The sequence below is a fragment of the Mobula birostris genome, chromosome 4, assembly GCF_030028105.1.
Source record: "Mobula birostris isolate sMobBir1 chromosome 4, sMobBir1.hap1, whole genome shotgun sequence".
In the NCBI taxonomy this organism is placed as follows: Eukaryota; Metazoa; Chordata; class Chondrichthyes; order Myliobatiformes; family Myliobatidae; genus Mobula; species Mobula birostris.
In genome coordinates, this window is record NC_092373.1 from 83,266,899 (window position 1) to 83,284,228 (window position 17,330).

Here is a 17,330-nt window from a genome sequence, read left to right on the forward strand (position 1 = left end):
TGTAACAAGCAGATCACATTCCTCATTAAACATAGAATACCTATTGAGTTACTGCGCTCAGACATATTGACCACGGAAGCTACTATAGTCACAGCCACCTGCTGTATTTGATCATTTTTAACCACTGTCCAACACATTGGGACGGTGCCATGGTGAAGTGAGGGAATGAAGGAGTTTGTTCCCCAGTGGATTGACTGTATCCCATTGCAAGTGCTCTGTTTGAAAGGAGTTGGAATATCTCACTGTGGGTACACCTGTTCAGAGTTAGTGTGTAGAGTGCTCAGGTGAGTAACCTCGTGCACTTCCCTTGATCGGGTCACTCAACACAAACATGACTTGCTTTTTGACTACATGCAACTTCTAAGTACCTGCATGGACTTGGTCTGGTGAAGCTGAAGGGATCATTTCCGCCATAGACAGTTGAATGGCAATTATAGAGGACAGTGCTGAACAGATGTAAGCACGTAAGGGCAACTTACGAAAAGAATTGATTAGTAATTTCTGTGATCTAAGTCAAATTACAAGGTTACTGAGCCAACATAGCTGAGATTCTTAATACACTATCCCAGTCTCTGAATGGCTTCCATTAGAACTAATGCAGAACAAAAGGTTTCTGTGTTCAGTTCTGCTTTGATCTTGAACCAGTTGATCCAGAATAGGAGTTCAAGGCATCAGGCTCCATGCACTGCCAGTTTGCTTTACCAGAAAGAACCAGAGTTCAATCGAATGACAGTTGAATGTTAGAACCCCAAAGTCCCTCCCCAAACTCCCCCCTCCCACACAGAAGCTGCGGCAAAGCAACAAACCCCCCTCCTCACACCAGTATGGATACTTTACTAAGAAATGTTGAATGTAAGAAACTCCCTTCTCCATACCATCCCGACACCTCTGAATATCAAGGTTTTTAACCTGTCAGCAGAATCACTAGGGTTATGGGGGTGGGGTGGGGACAGCAGAAGACAGCAAGTGAACGATTCATTAAGCAATGTACGACCAAGGTATCCTATTCCTGCTCTTCTTCCCATGGAAGTGAATATATGGGCAAGGATGAAACCAAGAATTCAATCAGGATATACCATATAAAATTCTACCTATGAGATTCATTCCCCGGCATTGCTTAGGAAACACTTCCTACTGGACTCCCATACTGCTCCCTTTACATCAGATCCAGGTAGAACAACAGCATTAAATCCTAAGCTTCTCCCGGAGAGCCTCATAGTAGTTCATCAGACTCATTTCAACACATACCAACATGAGCAGTTAGTAGAACCAGTGATCAAAGTTGGGGTTAGCTTTTTTTTGTTAAAGCAGCTTCAAGTAGATCAAGTTAGAATGACAGAGTGGTTTGGGAGTGAATTCCAAAGCCTGCAGCATGCACAAGTGAAGGAGGCACAGTTGGCAACAATGAAGAGATCGAAATCAGGTATTACCCAGGGGGCAAAATTGGAGGAGGACAAAGAGCTTGAATCATTGCAGAAAAGCAAAGCACTGTATACGTCGGAGTAGAAATTCTCTGCATATCAGGCAAAGGTTAACACTATACATCAATGATCTTTACTCAGAATAGTGTGAGAGCTGGTGCACAATCTGAGAATGTAGTAGGACCAAAGTAGATTCCAGAGGAAGGGGATGATTGTGGACAGGAATGTACTTCAAAATAATTGCATTATCATTAGCAATCCCAAAGGTTCTAGGGAATTGGTTAAATGTACTTTAGAACACAGAACACAGAAGAGTACAGCACAGGAACAGGCCCTTCGGCCCACAATGTTGTGCTGAACCAGCTAAAAAGTAAATTACAAAACCCAAAACTAATCCCTCCTATCTACGCAATGCCAATATCCCTCCATCTTCCTCATATTCATGTGCCTATCTAAACATCTCTTTAATCTTTAGTGAGAGGTTATCTTTTTGTAATAAAAATAAATTATAAATTCTACCAATGGAGCCTCTCACTAAGGGATTCATATTCAAAATAGTGTCCAACAAATCAGATTCTTGCATATATGGAAACGTAGAAACATATTTTTGTAAAAAATGTCTAACCTGTAAATACTGCACGAAATGTGTATGAGAGCGAGAATATTTGCTAATTAACTCTTCAAAAGACATCAATCGACTATCACTAAATAAATCTGCAAAAGAACAAATCCACTTATTTCTCCATAAAAGAAAGATGGGATCAGTAATTTTTTTTTGATCAAATTGATTCTACTAAACATCTCTTAAAAGCCTCTAATATATTTGCCTCTACCACCATCCCAGGCATCTACCACTCTCTGAGTGAAAAACTTACCCCTCACACCCCCTTCGAACCTACCCCCCTCTCACCTTCAATGCATGCCCTCTGGTATTAGACGTTTCAACCCTGGGAAAAAGATACTCCCTGTCTACTCTATCTCTGCCTTTCATAATCTTATAAACCTCCATCAGATCTCCTCTCAGCCTCGGCCACACCAGATAAAACAACCCAAGTTTGTCCAGCTTCTCATGATAGCACACGCCCTCTAAACCAGGCAGCATCCTGGTAAATATCTTCTGCGCCCTCTCCAGAGACTCAACGTCCCTCCTATAGTGGGGTGACCAGAACTGTGTGCAAAGCTCTAGATGTGACCTTACTAGAGTTTTATAAATTTGCAACATAACCTCTTGACTTTTGAACTCTGTGCCCCAACTAATAAAATGTATTTATTTATGCAATATCTTGGAATCAGGGAATTACACAGCCAAGAAATAGGCCATTGGGCATAATGGCCAAAGGTAAGTTGCCTACCTGAACTAGTTCCAAAAGTCTGCCTTTGGCCCAAAACTCCCTGAGTCTTTTTTTTTAATCCATGTAGCTGACCAGAACATTGCAGTTGTACTCCCCTCCACCACTTTCCCACCAACCTCTGCATGACCCCTTTAAATCTTTCCTTTTTTCACCTTAATTCTTAGTTTTAAACTCCACTAAATCACTGCAACCAATTACCTTATCTATGCCTTAATAATCTTATATACTGCTGTAAGGTCACCTCTCAGTCTCCCGCACTCCAAAAAATAGCCCAGCCTCTCCAACTTCCTCTTGTAGCTCAACCTCTCCAACCTTGGCATCATCCTTGTGAATATTTTTGCAGCCTTTACAAGTTGGAAACATGGAAACCAATTTTGTACACAAAACTAGAAGTATTATGGGTAATGAGAATGAACTCCAGCCTGGATCAGTATATGGAATGATGGTGTTGCTGCCATTACAGAGACTGGTTGCATGAGAAACTAGACTGACAGCTCAACATTCTCAAGGTTCCATTGTTTAGCCGTGATGGGTGTGGGGGATAAAAGGTGTGGAGCAGTTGCACTACTCATTAGGGAATTTGTCACAGTAGTACACAGAGAGGGCATATTAGACAGCTCACGCATAAAGGCAATTTGGGTGGAACTCAGAAATAGGATAGGTGCAATTTCATTGATGGGATTATTCTATATGTCTCCCAGTAGCCACCAAGAGGTGGTAGTCAGAAGTATGGACAGATTATGGAAAGGTGTGAGACATCAAGGTTGTCATAGTTGGGAAATTTAACTTCCCTGGTATTGATCAGAACTTCCTTGAAGCTTAGAGAGGGTGGGAATTCTAAAAACAGCATGTGTATCGGCCAAGTAGAGGATTGAACATACTGGGCCTGGTTTTGAAAATGAGCCAGTCCAAGAGGCAGTCCTGATAGTGGGTGAACATTTGGGGAATAATGAAGAACGTTTCATGTTTTAAGATAGTTATGAGTAAGGATAAAATGGGATCTTGCAGAAAGTTACTAATTCAGAGGCAGAATCAGGTTCAATATCATTGACACATGTCATGAAATTGGTTGTTTTGTGGCAGCAGTATAGTGCAATACATAATGAAAAACTATACATTATTTTATATATATATATATATATATATATATATATATATATAGAGAGAGAGAGAGAGAGAGAGAGAGAGAGAGAGAGAGAGAGAGATTTAAGTAAGTAGTGCAGAAAGAGAGCAAAAAAAAGGGAAAAACTTAGTGAGGTAGTGTACCTGTGTTCATTTTCCATCCAGAAATCTGATAGTGGTGGGGAAGGAGCTGTTCCTAAAACACTGAGTGTGTGCCTTTGGGTTCTTGTACCTCCTCCGTAATATCAGCAATGAGAAGAGGGCATGTCCCAGGTGATGGGGGTCCTTAACGATGGATGCCACCTTCTTGTAACATCACCTTTTGAAAGATATCCTCGATGCTGGAGAGGCTAGAGCCCATCGGACTTTCTGCATCTTCTTCCAATCCTGTGCTGGGGTGCCTCCATTTCAGACGGTGATACAACCAGTTAGAGCCCTCTCCGAATTACATCTGTGGAAACTTGTGAGAGTTTTTGGTGACATACGAAATTGGTGAAGGACAAATTACAACGGAATAATACAGGAGCTAAAGGGTGCGGTTGGAATTATTTAAAGACCTGCTAATTGAACCTCAAGATTAGAATGCCCTAGTAAGGAATAAGAACAAAAGTAATTGAACTTTGGATGACCAAGGGGCAATAAATTTAGTCAGCAAGAAAAAGGGAGCAAATGTAAAAGGCTTAGGAAGCTAAAATCAGACTGCACCCTTGTAGAATATAGAGATAGCAGGAAAGTGCTTAAACAAGTGATTAAGAGGGACAAAAGGGGCCATAAAATTGGGTGAGGAATAAATATTGGCATATTATAATTATTAATAATCCAACTCTAAAACAACATCTTGTTTTGGAATAATAACTTTAAACAATTATATTTTCAAAAGAAAATTATCAGTTAGAATTTGATACAAAAGGGAAATTGGATTGGAATTGTTATTGCCGGAAAGCACTAGTCACTTGTCCTGGTCCGCATTGTTCTGTGTTAAACACCAGTGCAGCCTCCTCTGGTGTCCTCTCTGGCATGGCTCAGTGTAGGGAGGAGACGTCTTAATGTTGTCTGTACTCCAAAACATTTTGACAGCCTCAGACACACCACTTACAAAATGGTGTGACTAGGATTAGTGAATGTTTGAGAACAGCATACAGGAAATGTAAAACCTTCAAAATATATTCTAATTTCATAGCACATACACATTTTGAGAGATTATTAGAATGATCTGAACAGGGATAAATAATTTAACAAAGTTGACTCCTTATTTTTCTTCTGGGAACAGATAACTAAAAACAAGAAGGCATAGATTTAATGTGACAGGTGAAAAAATTAAAGGGGCCCTAAGAGGCATCTTCTTCACACAGAGGGTGGTAAACATGTGGATTGAGCTGCCAGAGGAAGTGTTTGAGGCAGATACAATGACTACATTTAAAATACTCCTGATTAAGTAAGTAGATAGAAGGGGTTTAGAGGGATGTGGGACACACATGAATACCATGGCTGGCATAGACAAGCTGTGCTGAGGGGCCTATTCTCATGCTGTGTGACTCCACTTATTTGAAAGGGGTCTGCCACACTCACAGCAAGCTTGCATTGGCACAGATTCAGTGGGCAGCTCTCCAGCCTGAGAGCTGGCAGGCCTACAGAAGGTCATGCTGCCCCACTGGGTTCCAGGAATAGTCCATGACACGGCAGGTGAGAGAAGAGCAAAAAGCTGACAACAGCCTGGCATAGTGCTGGTAACCTGGTCTTCCTCAGGGAGGTCTGGGTAAGCTCTGGCATTAGTACTGGCATCAGAGTGGTTCTTCTATGCCACTAAGTTGCGCAACAACCTAGTCAGCAAGGTGGAAGGAACAACTGAGAGAAAGATTCTGAGGTATGGCGTAAGTGTCTACACCTCGTCCCAGGTGTGGCTGCAAAAGAGAGTGCAACTAAAATGGGGGACACTGAAGAGGTCAGTATGAGAGATCTTGGAGACCCTCAAGTCAGATGGGAATGCAAGTTTTTAAATTAATTGCTTTGGGAACTGAAAACTATTTTCCATGACATTAGCACCATTATTAGAAAGTTCATTGAGGCTTCATTTAAAAACTAAGTATTAAAGCCCAGTGAGGACGTACATTAATCTAATTAGCTGGGCATATTCTTGAACCAAGCCACTGCAAACAAGTGGTTCTGGCCCCTTATTTATGCTCCATCCTCAGTTGATTGCCCCAACTCTGTATGCAGGATAACAGGGACTTGCTTAAGTGGGAAATAATCTCATATATTTTAAAAGCCCTGTATTGTCTTCGACTGACACAAGAGAAGAGGAGAGCAGTGATGCAGAGCGGAGCGACTACAGCCCGCCACAATAGTTTCAGTATCCTGCTCCTCGCTGGCTCTTGACTGATGATTTAATTAGCCACCTGATCCCACCATTAAATAATTGAGTGGCTGCTAATTACAGCTCCATAATCCATTGCTATCGTCTTTATAACTCAGAGCATTTCAAGACAGAGGAGATATGGGAATCTAATCGGCAGCTGTAGCAGAGGAAGTATTAAACCAAGAACAGGAAATGGAATGTCTATTATAGATCAGGCTAGATTCAGCTTTCCTTTGGTCAGTAATCCAACCTAAATCAGTGAACTGAGTGAACCCAACTTCATTAGAGAGTTGAGCATTAAGTTATGCAGAGGTGGACATTATCAGCTGGTCAGCCAACAGTTTTAGAATTGGGATAGTGAATAGTGTCACTTCAGAGTTTCAGGTAATGTGTAGTCTGTCAGCGTAAACCCTGTAACCTTTTCTCAAATTGTGCTATGACCAAGGAAAGCACGTGGTGAGATTGACTGGCTGCCTGAGAAAGTGAATCCGTCCGCGTATTGTTCAGCCTCGTGACAACTGAGTACTGTTTTGTGTGACATGCCCTGTGTACCGAGCAAGCACCTGGTAACGGGTAAGCACTGAAAGCAATCGATCGATTGATACCGTGTATCTGAGGAGTGCTGAATAACTGAGGATGTTGTGAACGGGCAGGCGCTCTCAGACGGTCAAGTAGGCTGATCACCATGTAACTGTTAAGTGGTATGGTAAGGAGGGTTACGGAGCAGAGGAGCAACACATATGGACATTGTGTTATAGGGAAGCACTGTGCCATTGAGGAGAGCTGTGTAATGGGTGAGTGGTCTGTACTTGGTGAGTGGTGAAAAAGCTTGGTGTAATGTGTGAACTATGTGTGACTCAGGGACATTGTGAAAAGGGTTAGAAGAAAGAGGGAGGGAGCTCGCGTGACATAATTTATAATCAGTTGTGCTAATTTCATTCTAATAACAAACTTCGTAATTTTGAAAAAAACTTTCCCGGAACAAGGTCTGTTAGCTGTTCTTTTGTTCTCTTTATCCAGCACCATTACTGGTGGTGAAGATTTACTTGGCATGGTCTTATTTCTAGTGGTTAAGGTGTTGGATGAAGTCACTAAGCAATAGAGTCACAGGATCATACAGTACTGAAACTGCAGCCCATTGAGTCTGTACCAACTACAGTAAAACTCCAATAACCCACTCCCCATCCATTCAAAAAGTATTGATAGTCCGATAGCAATACACACAATGTGCTGGAGGAGCTCAGCAGGTCAGGCGGATGGGAATAAACAGTCAACATATCGGACCTAGACCATTCATCAGACTGGACTGAGCACCTAGCTTCACTTATCCTGCACATATCTCACATTATCCTCTCTATATCTTTTCTTCAGCTCATTCCAACCCCCCCCCCCACACCCCACTACCATGGTAAGAACAATTCTCAATGGACAACCAAGGCTAATCTTCTACCTCAATCCTTCCTTCTTGATCAATCCAATACGTCTTTTTTCTTTGTTTTTTTAAATATATAAAGATTATATTCATCTGAGATAGGCAATTCCAAAGACCTATACCTACTAAAGTTAAGAAATCTCACTTCAGTTCGGAACAGCTGCTTCATTGCTCTGGTCTTCCCAGCCCTCAGAAACGTGCTCCAAGCATCAACTCCATTGAATTCCTTAATAATTTTATGTTTTTATGAGATTACCTCATTTTCCTAAATTTTGGGAACAAGTGCCCTCTCTTTCTCTTTTCATTCTCTTTCCTGCATGTCACCTTGAAGAACAATCTGTAATCTCTCTGCAATCAGGACAGCAAACCTTCCTTGCAGTCGCTCTGCGAAATGAAACTCAACATATGAGCACTAAGATTCTTTCAAATTCTTTACACAATTGAAATAGGCTGGCGAATGATTTATTTTTCAAATTGATTGCTGGACCTCCATTCTAGCTTTCTGTAGTTTGTGTACAAGAACAGCAAGTCTGTCTGAATGCCAAGGTGCCAGTCAGTCATTGTTTTACCTTGCAAAAGAAAGCTTTCCCATTTTTGCTGCCATGGTGGACCGTATCTTCTTGTAGAATCACTTAACCTAAATATTTTTGCAGCCACTGTGTCTTACACACAGGTTACATTTCCACCTGACTCTATATTGGCAACAAACTTGGATCTATTTCCTCCTCTTAACTCCCTGAAATAGATTGTAAACAGTTAAGATCCAAGCACTGATCATTTTACGGCTCAATAGTACTTGGTTGGCAACACAAAATGGGCCTTTCATTCCATTTCTATCCTGTAACCAAACTTCTTCCCATACAAATGATCTCCAACTTATGAACCCCAATTTTATGTAGTAACTTATTTTGCTGAACCTCACGGAAGACTTTTTCAAAATCTAAATGCACCACATCACTGGTTTACCCACTACTTTACCCTATTATTTTCTAGCAGATGATCGCTCTGCTCTGTTGTGAAAAACAAGTTCCCTCTCACACATCCCAGCCATTTTATCATTTTCCTAATGCCTTGTTGCCAGTCTCTTTACATTAGATTCAAACATTTGATATTAATGTTAAGATAACTGGCCCAAACTCCCATTCCCCCCCTCCATTCTTCTGAATGGAAGTGATGGATCTGGTACTTTCCAATCTCAGGGACATTCTGAATTCTAGACTTTGCCTGATGTCCTGACTGACAGACCCTGGTTTCTGCTTCATTTCCAGCTCCCACTGGAGGACCCTCCTGTTTCTAAGCAAAGGCAAGATTCGATTCGGAGATCAATAAGTGCTGTGAAACAGCAAAATAGAGGTGACTACTACCAGTCAATAAACGAGGGCTTCAGGGAGTCACGCGACTTTCAGCAAGGAATGGAGGATGGCAAGGTAATGAAGGCCCCTTCCCATGGATGGTGACCTCCGCTCTATATTGAAAAGGATACCTAGACTTCCTCAGGATCTTCAGTTAACGTCCTCTTTTAACCAGGCCAAGGTACCGATTTGAGAGTGTGGTTTGCTTTTGACACACCCTGACTTGACTGTACGCTCCTATCCAGAAGGTTAGACCCACTGAAGGGTAAGTCCAAGTGGAAAGGCCCCTCTCACAGCTGTGGAACCTTGCTTGTACACTGCTTTCATATGAGCTGTCGAGCCCCGCTTCAGAAACAGCTGAGAAAACCTTTTACTTCTGCTAAAGCCCCCATAACCAGCTTTGCACTCAAAGTTGTCAAATGTTTTTTCAATATTTCTGTCAATGCATGACATTCAGAAGCGTTATTGAAAATACACTATTGAAACTTTCACAATATTAAAATCTAAACAATCACTGAATGCTAATTAAAAATAGTTGTAAAACAAGTGATTAAATGAAACATAACTTATTTTACTCTTTTCGAATACTGTTTAAATAAATGAGTTGCAGACCCAACACCAGGATAAGCTGGCACAGGCTCCCAAGTGCACTCCTCAGCTTAAATACTGGGGATTTCCAGCAGTTCATGTTGTGCTGCTGAACAGCATGTGGAATCCAAAGGAGAAGCAAGTTCAGGATTTCTGAAACTGCTGGCAAAACCCAGGTAGTCTATTTATAGCATATCCTCAATCAGAACTAAGTGACTTGGACTGAGAAAAGCCCTGAGAATTAACCAACCATTCATTACTGATGAACTGTTGGTCAGTACATTCGAACAGTTGGTGCCATCATTGACAAAGAGCCAGGGACACGACATTACATTGTTGATGTACAGAAGGGAGAGCTGCCGTACGTATATTGAGTCTGCCTTTCTACTGCATTGAACGGCTGAGTTTCCTTATTCTGTGACGGATCTCATTGTCAGGATATGAACTCACTGAAGCTGCATCATTTCAAATATATGCATGGATCCAGCTAACAGTTGTCTTCTTCTGCCAGTGATCAAGGACCACAAAGTTGTCAAGACCAAACAATAGGAACTGCTGCGATGCATTTCACCATTTCTAAGCTCCTGTCAATTCTGCACCTCTACCTCTATGTGCTTGCTGTGAGTGTGTTTGTGTGCATGAGCGTATGCACTCAGATGTAAAGGCACCTATTACCAGTTTCATTCAGAGATCTATTGTCCTTCAGTAATGTGGGACCGCCACTGCATGCTCACTGTTTCTGGTAATTGCAAACATAATGTACAATAGTTGTATCTACTTCTGAATGGATCACTGTATCTCACATAAAGTACTTTCTGACCTGCTAGTGACACTTTGCCGACTGTGCACTGTACCAACAATGACTCAACAATACCCAGTGTTGATGAGTCACTGTACACGGCACTGCCCCGGCTATAGGTTGACTCATTATAGAGTCTTATGGCCAGAGGTAACAATGACTTCATATGGAGCTGCACAGTTATCTTGGTCTTTACTGAACGTGCTCCTCTGTTCAGCCAAGGTGGCGTGCAGAGGGTTGCCTTGACATTTGATGTGCATTGCCCCGATGCTGAATACTCACTGTGTCTGGTACAGTTTTCTTGCTGCCCCGATGCTGAATGCTCACTGTGCCTGGTACAGTTTTCTTGCTGCCCCGATGCTGAATACTCACTGTGCCTGGTACAGTTTTCTTGCTGCCCCTGACGCTGAATACTCACTGTGCCTGGTACAGTTTTCTTGCTGCCCCTGGCGCTGAATACTCACTGTGACTGGTACAGTTTTCTTGCTGCCCCTGGCGCTGAATACTCACTGTGCCTGGTACAGTTTTCTTGCTGCCCCTGGCGCTGAATACTCACTGTGCCTGGTACAGTTTTCTTGCTGCCCCTGGCGCTGAATACTCACTGTGACTGGTACAGTTTTCTTGCTGCCCCTGGCGCTGAATACTCACTGTGTCTGGTACAGTTTTCTTGCTGCCCCGATGCTGAATGCTCACTGTGCCTGGTACAGTTTTCTTGCTGCCCCGATGCTGAATACTCACTGTGCCTGGTACAGTTTTCTTGCTGCCCCTGACGCTGAATACTCACTGTGCCTGGTACAGTTTTCTTGCTGCCCCTGGCGCTGAATACTCACTGTGACTGGTACAGTTTTCTTGCTGCCCCTGGCGCTGAATACTCACTGTGCCTGGTACAGTTTTCTTGCTGCCCCGATGCTGAATACTCACTGTGCCTGGTACAGTTTTCTTGCTGCCCCTGACGCTGAATACTCACTGTGCCTGGTACAGTTTTCTTGCTGCCCCTGGCGCTGAATACTCACTGTGACTGGTACAGTTTTCTTGCTGCCCCTGGCGCTGAATACTCACTGTGCCTGGTACAGTTTTCTTGCTGCCCCGATGCTGAATACTCACTGTGCCTGGTACAGTTTTCTTGCTGCCCCTGACGCTGAATACTCACTGTGCCTGGTACAGTTTTCTTGCTGCCTGATACTGAATGCATGCTGTACCTTTCCCTAAATGTGCATTGTTCCAGGCACTGAATGTGTTCTATAGCTGTCATTGATCACTCCCTGAATGTGGCACTGAACATGTGCTACTCCGACACTGTGTACTATACTGACCGTTGATTACAAACTTCATGTGTTCAGGTCACCATGGTACCAGCAAACATCGATTTCTCGGGCAATATCTTCCAGATAGCCAATCTCTTCAATTATTTCACTTTTTTTACACCTTCTGCTCGTTCTTTTTGTCTGAATTGTGCTTTTGAAACTGTTGGAGCTTGTGACGTGCAGTTTGGAGTTCGATCAAATGACCTAATGCTCTGTTGTCCCCGGAGAGGACTGAGAACTCGTCCAGAAGACCGGAGATGGAGCGTGGGGGTCACGAACGACTCTATTTTGAAGCATTGAGGAAGATTGAAGCATCGAATCGAATGCGGAGAAGGTCAGCGGTCGCTCTCCATAGAGGTCATGGGTCAACAGGTTGGTAGCCGAGTCGTTGGCATTTGGACGGCCGCAGGTCAGTGGCGTGGCAGCACGTTAGCTGCTCTTTACAGAAGGACTGAGTTCGATTCTGACGGGAGGATGTTTTTGAAATTCTTGGATTGATGTGTTTAGTGGACTGTAGTTTAGATAGATAGATATACTTTATTAATCCCGAGGGAAATTTGGTTTCGTTACAGCCGCACCAACCAAGAATAGAGCATAAATATAGCAATACAAAAAACCCCAACAATCAAACACCAAAATGCAAGCTCTGCCAGATGGAAAATAAGTCCAGGACCAGTCTATTGGCTCAGGGTGTCTGACCCTCCACGGGGGGAGCTGCACGTTCGGTGGCCACAGGCAGGAACGACCTCCCGCGCCGCCAAGTGTTGTATCACGGTGGAATGTGGCCGAAGTCCAACAGTAAAAAGTTCAATATCCAGTCTGCAAACACGTTCCTCGATCGTAATATACCCCGGATTGCACCATCCGTTGTTAGCCAGAACAGTAAGCACCAAACTCCTTTACGCTTACCGCTATCAGTGCGCTTCCAGTCAGCCGGAACGGTATTACCCACCAAACTCCTCTTCTCCAAAAGTCTCTGTTGTCTCGACCCGGTCCTCTTTCCTCGGCTTTGTGATCCCCCTCTGTGTGTTTTCCTCCGGATTTCAGCAGGGGTGTCCACCGTTCTGTTCGCTAAGCCGGCTGGTCTTTGCTGGTCCGTGGAATACACAATGCAACCTTGCTTCTGTCTCTCATGTCGGGATGTAACCATTTCCAGCGCTAAAGAAAACCCAAATAAAACTCTCTCTACCAGCATGTTAGAGAGGGTGCAGCTTCGACGTGTTACCGTGAGAAAAAAATACAAAAAATAACGTAAATTAAAAAGTAAGAAGAAGGAAGTAAGAATAGATCGGAGCGGCTGTACCAGGCTGCATGCACGACCGGTCTCCTTCAGTTTTCTGTGTTTTCTTTCTCATTGCTGATTGGCAGGTTGGGGTTCCAGGTACACAGTATGTTAGATTTTGTGAGAGGGAGGCGCTGGGAATTTGAGGGTCTGATGTTCTTACTGTTTTTTCTGTATGGGGGATCTATCAGTTTTTGTGTATCAGAGAGGAGGTTGGGGTTTGATGTTATTGTCACTTATTTATTTTGAGGGAGGAGATTGGGTTTGATGTTTCAGCTGACAATTTCAGTGTGGACGGTCTGCTAGCGGGGGAGGGGGTTGTGGTTTGTGAGCTTTGTTTCTTTTTCTTTTTTGTGCCGGGTTGTGGCTGTTGGGGCTGGCTGGTGGTGCAGTGGCATCAGCACTGGACTTCAGGCCAGATGGTCCTGAGTTCAAACCCAGCCGGGTCCCGACCTGAGCAGCAGCAGAAGAAAGGCCTGGCAATCTACTTCCATATCTTGCCATGAAAACCCTATGGACCCCATGGTCCATGAGGTCACCAAGAGTCAGACTCAACTAAATGACTGAACAACAACGACAAAGTGGCTGTTGATGTCTTTTCTTGTGTTTTTTCTGTATTTCATAGCAATGTGGAGAAGAGAAATATCAGAGTTGTATTGTACATGCATACTTTGACATTAAAATGAACCTATTAACCTATATGGTGATGAATTTTGCTATATTTGTCATTAAATCTTTGCCATACCCAGCACTGAATATTCCTTGCACCGGCTGCCAAAGCTTATTGTACTTGCAAATGAATACTTGATTTACTTGGGCATCTGCTGCTGGGTGTTCAATTTACCTGGCACTGCATGATCAGGGTATCTGCTAATTAATTATTGGTGTACCCAGCACTGAATACTCATGGTATTCAATGAAGAAACATTAATTGTGTCTGCATCGATTACTTCAGCACATCTTCAAAGAAGGTGACTTGCTATGTATTCATGTATATTTAAACCCTTAGCAGTTGCTGTCAAGCCTCCCTGCGTGTTACGTTCAACGTTCAAAGTACATTTACTATCAAAGTATGCATCCAGTAGACAACCTTGCGATTCATCTTCCTCACAGACAGTCACGAAACAAAGAACTGTGGAACCATCCCGATCAAACATCAAACCCCCCCCCACCCACACACAAACAGCAACAAAAAAAACATAAAGCACAGAATATAAAACACAAAGGGAATACTTCAGTCCAGTTTGTCTCATTATCTGCCATCCATCCGATTCAGAAATTGCCCAATAGTAGTAACCAAAAGAAGAGCAGTCAGAACCACTGAATTGGAGTCAAAATCTACAGTCCGCATTGATTAAACCATGCTCTGGCCCTATCTGCCGACATCTTCAAGGAGAAAGCGATCACTCAAACGCAACATTCCCTCGGGAGCAGCGAGTGAGAGAGAGCAAGAGACCGCCATACGTGGACACCTTCTCCAGCAGTAGCGAGCGAGAGGCTGGTAGTTGGCGCTGAACATTCGCTCGCTTTCTGCCCTCACCTTGATGATCTTAGTCTTCCTCGGTGCTTTAATTGGCAGGATCGGCGAGAGACGGAGCCAATTATGGGACCGCGCCCCATCTCCTGGCTTCCTGGCCTCCAGTCATATGCTTTGGTTGCAGCCTCGTGGAACAGTCCTCGGAAACAGCAAAGTGCCAGATCGCCCGATCGGCCTGAAATCACACTGCCACCATGTAGATTGCAGGCTCTAACAGTGATAGAAACATATCTGAAATATCTGAACATTCCGGGTAGATGGCTTACAAGCAAAATAAACAGCAGCATATTTGTTCCTGACCTCTCCGTCTCTCCTGTGTGTTACTCATGGCCATCCGGCTTCCCAGTATCACAAACATAACAACTGGCGACGAGGTGACCAGTCCTCATGTGGTATTTATATTTTTTTTCCCTTTGGAAAGAAGAGTCAATGTACAGCTCTGGTGGTATACTGCTGCGTAGTGTGGGTGAGAAGAAAGAAGACGCCATGAGAAAATGTTCACAGGAAGCGTGGTGAGTGAAGGGTTAAAAAAAAAAAGAAATAAGAGAGGGAGAGAGAGGGAGAGAGAGAGAGAGAGAGAGAGAGAGAGATCGATCAGACTAGCTAATTTTTCTGGAACGCGATTGTGTTTCAAAATGGAGGCAATGTTTGGAAGTATGTGACCATATGACCGTAATGGAGTTCATACACTGAAATATTTGAACATTTTGCACTGCCAAATCAAATTTCAGATGATATTCGTGTTCTAACTTTTCTGATTGTGATAGGCGCAAACACTTTTAATTTATTACACAGTCTAGTGCAATGTGCTAAGCTTGACCATAAGCCTTGTGAGGACCAAGTTAAAGTCTTAAAGGGCCATTATTCACCTAAACCTTGGATTATTGCTGAGAGATATAGATTTCATGAATGCGATCAAGAGGAAGGAGCATCCACTTCACAGTTTGCGTTGGCGCTGAAGCAATTGGCTGAACACTGTGATTTTTGGCAGCCGCTGAATGACACGTTACGTGATGGATCCGTATGTGTTCTGCAGAGTGAGGCAATTCAGAAATGCTTGCTTACAGGAGACAGACCAACAATGCAAAAGGCAATTGAGATTAGCACAACTAAGGAGATGGCAGCTAAAGAAACACAGCTATTAAGCACATCTTCTGAAGTTCATAAAGTTTCTACTGACTTTAAGAATAAGACACCTATTGACAATCAGTGTCACCATTGTGGCAAAACTGGGCATTCAGCAAAAGAATGCTGGAATAAGGATTTAGATTTAGACTGCCAAAGCTTTGGCAAAAAGAGACATACCGAACACGCCTGTGAAAGTAAAAAGACATTGTCAAGCAAAAACACTGTAACAAAGGAAAATGACTTTAGGAAAACCAAAAATAAAAATATGAACAAGATGGAGCATATTGAGGATGGACTGAGTGACTCTCACTCTATGGTTGGAGAAGCTTTGCATGTTCTACCTATTTCAGGACACAAAGATGGCTGTTACAGTAGAGATGAACAAACAGAGAAAGAAACTTCCACTGCACATTGTTAAAGGTAGTTATCCAGTGATCCTGGGCCGCTTGTGGAGCAGCTCAAACTCAACTAGCTTGAAATACACTTGATTGGTGGAAGCACTGATCTACAGGAGGTATTGAAGAAACATGCAGAAGTATTCAACAGTGCACTGGACGGTATGGAAGGTATCTCTGTTAAACTGTCTTTTGAGCCACACACAACACCCAAATGCCTGAAGGCAAGGTCTATTCCAAATGCCATTAAATCAAAGGTAGAGGTTGAATTGGAAAGACTGGTCCAGAGTAAGGTATTGAACCAGTGTGTGTAAGTAAATGGGCAACTTTGGTGGTTCCTGTCCTAAAATGGAATGGGTCTTTAAGGCTTTGTGGAGACTACAAGGTAACCATTAACCTGGTTCTTACAGCTGAACAATACCCTCTTCCCCTCATTGATGGACTTTTTGCAGGATTGGCCAGAGGACAGACATATAGCAAGATTGACTTGTGTCAAGCATACTTGCAGGTGCCTGTGGAGACAGTCACAGGAACTGTTGACCATAGTGACTCACAAAGGAATTTCAGGTTCCAAACGCTTCCGTTTGGCATCAAGTCAGATCCCACATTTTATTTTTTTTTAGGAAACAATGGACCAGATCCGGAGCAGGTTGACAATGCAATGCTCTTTGGATAATTTACTCATCTCTGAGAAAAATGACCATGAGCATCTATAAAACTTGGATGCTACAAGACAAAGACTCAGGGAATATGGGCTAAGGGTCCAGAAGGACAAATGTGAGTTCTTTCAACCTTCAATTGAATATTTGGACCATGTGATCGACAACTCAGGGCTTCACAAGACACCATCAATGGTGAAGATAATCGTGGAGGTTCCATCACCACCGAGTGTACTGTAAGTCAATTAAGATGTTCATTGGGACTACTAGCATACGACACAAAGTTTGTTCCTAACCTAGCTAGCAGGCTAAACCCACTTCATGAGCTTTTAAATGAATCAGCACTGGCAATGTACAGATTGCTATGAAGAGTATCTTAAAGAAGGGAAATACAGCTTTGTCACAGTCTGAAACACTCACACACTTCAACCCATCATTGCCCATACAGTTGTCCAGCGATGCATCACCCTGAGGTGTGGGGGCAGTTACCCCACACGACATGCCATTGGGTGAAAGGTCCAATCACTTTCGCATCAAGGACATTAATCAGGGCAGAAAGCCACCATGCCTAGTTTGAGTGGGAAGCACTTGCAATTGTCTTTT

The 17,330-nt window shown here is 43.1% G+C and overlaps 1 protein-coding gene across 1 annotated transcript in view; it reads left to right on the forward strand.

The window, feature by feature from the left end:
* Nucleotides 1-17,330, forward strand: part of espnla (espin like a) — a 110,927-nt gene that overhangs the window by 73,835 nt on the left and 19,762 nt on the right. The window contains exon 6 of the mRNA XM_072256970.1: nt 8,952-9,110. Within this exon, the coding sequence (XP_072113071.1) occupies nt 8,952-9,110 (159 nt within the window). The remainder of the gene's footprint in view (nt 1-8,951; nt 9,111-17,330) is intronic.